The sequence below is a fragment of the Galendromus occidentalis genome, unplaced genomic scaffold (genome assembly GCF_000255335.2).
Source record: "Galendromus occidentalis unplaced genomic scaffold, Mocc_1.1 scf7180000077011, whole genome shotgun sequence".
NCBI classification, from domain to species: Eukaryota; Metazoa; Arthropoda; class Arachnida; order Mesostigmata; family Phytoseiidae; genus Galendromus; species Galendromus occidentalis.
In genome coordinates, this window is record NW_003805000.1 from 24,853 (window position 1) to 30,709 (window position 5,857).

At 50.5% G+C, this 5,857-nt stretch overlaps 1 protein-coding gene across 1 annotated transcript; it reads right to left on the reverse strand.

Annotated features, from left to right (window-relative positions):
- Positions 1 to 290: 290 nt before the first annotated feature.
- On the reverse strand, positions 291 to 5,438 carry LOC100902056 (ubiquitin carboxyl-terminal hydrolase 8). Its single transcript, XM_018638440.1, has 20 exons — positions 5,335 to 5,438; positions 5,138 to 5,227; positions 4,863 to 5,011; positions 4,514 to 4,711; positions 4,232 to 4,379; positions 4,047 to 4,125; positions 3,755 to 3,878; positions 3,490 to 3,653; positions 3,055 to 3,363; positions 2,738 to 2,919; positions 2,344 to 2,560; positions 2,073 to 2,215; positions 1,753 to 1,960; positions 1,548 to 1,638; positions 1,348 to 1,451; positions 1,051 to 1,224; positions 798 to 968; positions 663 to 693; positions 466 to 530; positions 291 to 365 (listed from the first exon to the last, which is right to left on the reverse strand). Exons 1-20 carry the CDS (start codon positions 5,436 to 5,438, stop codon positions 291 to 293), a joined length of 2,826 nt encoding a protein of 941 aa, XP_018493956.1.
- Positions 5,439 to 5,857: the final 419 nt, after the last annotated feature.

Genomic DNA, 5,857 nt, shown 5'->3' on the forward strand with positions numbered 1-5,857 from the left:
TCAGCCTGGACGCCGAGCACCGGACGAGATGACAGAGGGCTGCGGAATAATGATGAGTTTTTCAATATCGTGGGAATTCCTAGAAAACGGCTGATTGTGAAAGCAAAGATGAAGACAGAAAAAGCGAGTGAGACTGGAGCGATGCAATTTCAAGGGCATAGTACCTTCGTATATGATGGCTGTTGCCGCTCCAAGACTAGACTTCTTCGTGCTCTCACGGAGATGGCCACACAAATGATCTAGATCTGTATCTCCGACTTTTTGTTGCTAGCAGTGTCCCCGGCACGAGCTCAACTGTTTTTCACGCAGGAATAGAAGAGCATATAGGCGTTGTCTACGTCTATCGTATTCCGCAGAGGGGTGACCTTGAAGCAGACGATGCACAGATAATTAGGCACCGGAACTCATCTAAGGCAGCCGTGAATAATCAGACTCGCATTTGAGCTCGGCTCTCTGTGCACTCACTTCCTGATCGTTGTACGAATACCACGGTTGCGCCTGCTTACCGAGAAACCGGCACTCAGCTATATCTGAAAGAGGAATTCCTCAGCTCGGTGACACGGTTTCCCTACTCGGGAGTATTTCTACCTGGTATGGTCGGGATTCCCGAACGGAGATCAGAAACTCTTCGAAGCATGTCCTCAGAATAGACTGAAACTTACAGTGGCCATTCGACAGTGTGCCGTGGTGCTTCTGCAAATTAAGAGAAGATGTATGTAGATACTAAGGCAAGCATCAGATCGAGTGAAACAAAGGGAACTCCCATGAGAGCTCATTTGTTGAGAGCTGAAACTCACCACAATCCCATAGAGGGTGTAACTCTTCAATTGCACATTCTTACTGTAGACGTACTGAGCAAAATCTCGGGTATCTAAATCCTCAGTGAAGTGGACTTTGTTATTGACTTTCCTAATTGATGCTAGCGATGAAATCCACGGCTCGTTCTTGAAGCGAATCAAATGAATTATCTGCAAGAGAGGGAAATGTTCCAGGATTTCGGCCTGAGATTCCCGCGATTCAGTTCCATTTCTTTCTTGGGAATGCTCTCACCAGGTGTTTGGGCAGCCGAGCGATTTTCATCTGCTTTGTTGCGCTTCGCTTCTTCTTACAGTGGGGACAGTGCCACTCCTCCACAGTTTCTTCTTTGAAAAACTGATCGAAACAAGCCTGGAGATCCAGCTGTGGCCAGGAGGAAGGTACAGGAACAGAGAGCACAGTGAAGACCTGGAGCGAGAGGCCATTGGATGAAATTCGTCTCCGTCTGATGGCAAATAATGACGAAACTGTGTACCAGCGACGCATTCCCGGACGGAGACAGGAGAGCGGCATCACTGAGGATTGTCCTACCTGAAACGTGTAGGAGTCTTTTTCACAGGTTAGGCACTTCAGACCCGATAGCAGAACGCCTTCAAAGTTGTTTGTCACGATCGAGCGCTGGCTCTCTCGATGAGCTGTAAGGATATACTCCATTATTTCGAATGACCCAAGATCGAGACCACAACGACCACTGCCCCTCCTCCAACTCGGCAATCAAGGTTGAGACCTACCAATGAAGAACTCGTTCAATTTAGTTGGAAGCATCTCGAAGGTTACCACGAGGTCCGGGTCATCGGCAGAACTCTGGGAGTTGTTCTTCGGCTGGAACGCGTCAGGAATCCTCAACTTTCAGGTGGACAACGATTTCGCATCCTGAGTACATTTATCTCCCGGTATCTCGTCAGATTGAATGACGAGGAAGAGACCACCACTTACAGCTTCGTTCAGATCCTCGTGTAGCACCGTCAAAAGGCTCATGAGGAATTCGTGGCTGTCCTGCTGATCCGACGAACGGTACATCGGACAGCGTGTTCCTACCTGTTCACGGAAGAGCGTCAAACTCTCCCGGGTGTCAGTCTGCGACCAGAGCTGTGAGAGCAGTCGCGCGAAGAGGCTCGCCAGACTTCCCTGCTTCTGGTCGTGTCTGGAATAAATCGAGGGTGAACTCAACAAAGTTCCCGCAGGATTCCCTCACTTTCACTGAGAGGATCATCGCGGATATAGACTTCGAAACGACAAGTTCGAACAATTCTCACCTGAGCGCAGGATGCTCCCTCCTGACGAAAGATTGCGCAAATTCGGTAGAATGGGCCAGAGCTTGAACCACCGAATTGAGATAGCAAGTATTCCTCAAGTTCCGCAGTCCCGCTGTTCGGTCGATTGCGCCATAGATATACGCCTACGGGGAAGGAAAGAATGAAAATCTTTAGTGAGGAAAGGACGGGATTTTTGTAACGTGAAGTCGTCGAGCGCATTTGGTATATGGGTGCTCAGGGGCCGTTTCTGCTCCCGTTTCGAATAAATTACCTGCACAGGCGATTGACTCCTTCTGTTCTTTGGCGGTATCAGCGGCTTGACTTTCTCGATCCTCGTAGGAGCGACACTGATACCTGAAGACTTGCTGATATTATCTTCGCGACCCCTGCTACTGATGTGATTGTTTCGATTATTATTTACACCTTGGAGGACGTCAACTGGCTGATGGACCGTCGCAGCTTCGAGGCTTTGCGTGGGCTTTAAACTCCTGAAAAGGGAACTGGTCACTCAGATCACCTCCGTCAGAACGTTGCTATCACCAACACACATTGATGCATTCGGCAACTCGAATAGCCGATCGTTCCTAAATCATCACTTCCCCTAAACCCATCCCCGGTGGATCCGGCAAAGCCGATAGAGGAATGGAGACGAAAAAGATGCTCACCTGTCAAACGACGGCCTCTTCGCCTCGACATTGTCCTCAAGACCGCGGCTGAAGCTGTCTCTGTGAGTTGTGGATTCCTCGTAGATATCACCCATCGACCGGGACCTCATGAGCGTAGTCTTCGGATATCTGTAGTCCGATCGTTCGCCTTCGGCCTCCGAGAATGTTCGAGGCTTCTGCACCTGATAATCGTACGGCGGAATGCTGTGAGCAGAGGTCTTCCGAAATCTGGAGACCCCGATAAAGGCCTCCGGGAGCACACGGATCTAGGAATACGGGGGTAACTTCGGATACGACCGGAAACTGAAGAAGCTCACCGATATTTTCTCATTTACGGCTTTGGTAAATTGCTTGATCGTGTCTTGGGAGGTTTTGTCGATTTTAGAGATTTCGCTGCAGTCGCTCTTATCGGAGACGTGTGCCGAAGGTGTGGTCGCCGCCGCCGGTCTCGGCACCGGTCCTGCGAGCCGCGACTCGGGCTCCTTCGCTGGCACCGGGGAACTCTTCTGCCCAGCCGGAGCAGCTGTGTCATTCCCGACGAAAGTGGGTTTCAGAGGTACCTGCGGGACCACGCTGATGCGAGGGGTGACGATGGGCGCAAGTGTTGGGCTCGGCACGACATCCACCTGGATATTCAAAAGCACGTTTTGCTGCTCATCACGGCGCGTCGCTCCGATACATCGCATCCGATACGGCCCCTTTTCGCAGCATATTCCTGGATGATGAACTTGCATCCAGATTCGAGAGCTCACCTTCCGTTCGAAGCTCTCCGGCGACCAGCTGAGTCCGCGGACATCTCCTGCTTGACCAAGACGTTTTGTGGAGTTCTCACTGTTTTCGCGTGTGTTCAGTTCTAGATCGGGCTTTGGGTTCGTCGTGTCGTGAGGGAATGCTGTCGTCCACATTTTGTATCCGGCTGCGGATCAGACGAGATTTGAGCTCGCAGTGCACGAGAAGGGCGATTAAATTTTCAGAAACGTGGATTGTAAGAATTCTTGGCCTGTCCGCGGAACTCACATTTCAAGTGCACACATGTGATGGCATCGTCAGAGGAAACCCATTTCTTCAACGCTTCGGAAACACAATATGGCTTCGAGTATGGCGCCGTGGGATCCTGACCATCCCAGTCGATGATGACCACCTGCAAAGGGCAAGTCTTTTCGAACGCTGTCCACGACATTCGGCGAAGGATCGCTGTCCCACAGCAGACCATGATCACATCTGTTGAATCTTATCTCTCTTCGATCGACAAAAATGTTAAAATCGCATGAAGTGATATCGATTGTCGAACATCCGGCTAGACGCTAACCTTCTGGAAGTTTTTCCTTCTGTTAAACAGCTCGCTCGCCTGCGGCGACAACGCCCCTCCGAGCGTAAATGCAGTGACTCTGCACGGGCGAAGAGTGAAACATTAGCAACTACCGCATCAACTTAAGACAGAGAGCTTCTTGCGAATCGAGTATCGAAATGCTTGCGAAAAACGGGCATGCTCACCCGGGATAAACTTTCGGGATGTTGATTATGTCTGGTGAAATACTAATGTGCGAGTCTGCAAAAGCTTCTGGAGACCTCACGTCGAGCACGAGAGCCTGCCGTTTCAGGAGGAGCTCTCTAAGATCCTTGGTGGTGACGAAGAATGGTCCTGGAGGGGTTCGGGAGCCATTGAGGAATTATCTCACGCAAAACCTCGTTTATTCGATTCAAAAAATCGCAAAGAAAGAAGATCCCTTGAGCAATCCGGGGGAGTTCCGAAGTCAGCGCTCCATCGCCACCCACCTTTCTGATTCTGAGTGTCCGAGATCACGGAGTCCATACTGGAAATCTCGTTCACGAGTGGTGTCATCGGCGACTCTGATGGTTTGATCGGTGCAAGTAGCTCCCGGTGGTCTTTCACGGGCTCGGCAGGTTTCTGTTCGACGATGGGTTCATCGAGCACCGAATCCGGCGGTGTGGGACAACTGGAGAGTTCCTTTTCTGCAATGATGACAGCACCTCAGAACTCTGCGACGATCTGGGAAATAAGGGAGAGAATACCGTGCGCGTGCCCAGGATATTCCCGAGGGGCAGGGCACCTTGCCCCACCCCTTCTCTCTCCTGGGAACGCCACTGGAGCAATGGATCTTACCAAGTCGGGCCTGCTCATAACGTTCTCTCAGCGATATGCTCAGTTGCTCGCATCGGGTAACTGCTTTTTTCAGATCTTCTAGAAATGAGTTTCTCTCACTGTTTCCTATTAGCTCCTTCTTTTGCAGGGTTTCCCCCACGTCGGCAAACCTGTGTGATCATATGACATCTCTTATAAGTTGGCCCTTCAAGCTGCCTGATCTCCTCAGGGAATTTTTGCGATAGGTATCGCCCACAATTATCCGTGCGTTCTGCCTCAATCGATTGACGAGTTACCTCATATACAACACGAAAGCACTTTCTTCATCTCCACTTTCGAACTCCTTGTTCGCTTTCTGTAAGATCGTGGGCATCGCTCGCTGCAGCCTGATGGGAGATGATGCGTTTACGATTTCGAAGTTACGTCATGAGGCAATCGATCAAAATTTGTGGAAGCTATCTTCACGAACAAAAGCTGGGTTGTGGATACATACATCCTCACGTTCTGATTCTTCAAGGACTCGCTCTTGAATTTTGCGACTTCCTGCTTGAGGGCGTTCAAATCGTGTGCGATGTGAAGTCGTTTCTTGACAACCATGACGCTGATCCTGAAACAAAGTCCTCTCATTTATAGTCGATCATTCTGCTGCAGTCTCTGTACCTCGGCCATAATGATAGCCGAACGAGAGACACACGCAAGTGACGTCGCACGCAGAGGATCACCAACTCAGCGTGACGCTCTCGATTCAATGACACGTAGAGTCATCTGGGGGTTCGCTCTGGATCTCTCGGGAGAGGATTTGTTCCGTCGAGCTCGTGTCGGAAGGAAATTGTCGGTCGCGGAGAGGTTCACGGAAATATAAATGAGTAGGAGGAATGCTCCGGTTTGACACATGACTCCCCTGAGGTTTCTGTCTGGGCGAGCGTCACCTCACGCGCTCGATACTCGTATCGTAGTCGAAAAACCACTTTTCACAGGTATAATACTCACCGACCAGAGGCACTCAAGAAGAATAT

What these genes read in the sequence shown, in the direction of transcription:
- LOC100902056 (XM_018638440.1), bottom strand. Translation starts at nt 5,438, where the DNA reads ATGGTTGTCAAGAAACGACTTCACATCGCACACGATTTGAACGCCCTC. An exon ending in AAGAATCAGAACGTGAGGAT is followed by an intron (nt 5,228 to 5,334) that starts GTATGTATCCAC and finishes ATCTCCCATCAG; the next exon opens with GCTGCAGCGAGCGATGCCCA. An exon ending in ATTCGTACAACGATCAGGAA is followed by an intron (nt 366 to 465) that starts GTGAGTGCACAG and finishes GTCTGCTTCAAG; the next exon opens with GTCACCCCTCTGCGGAATAC.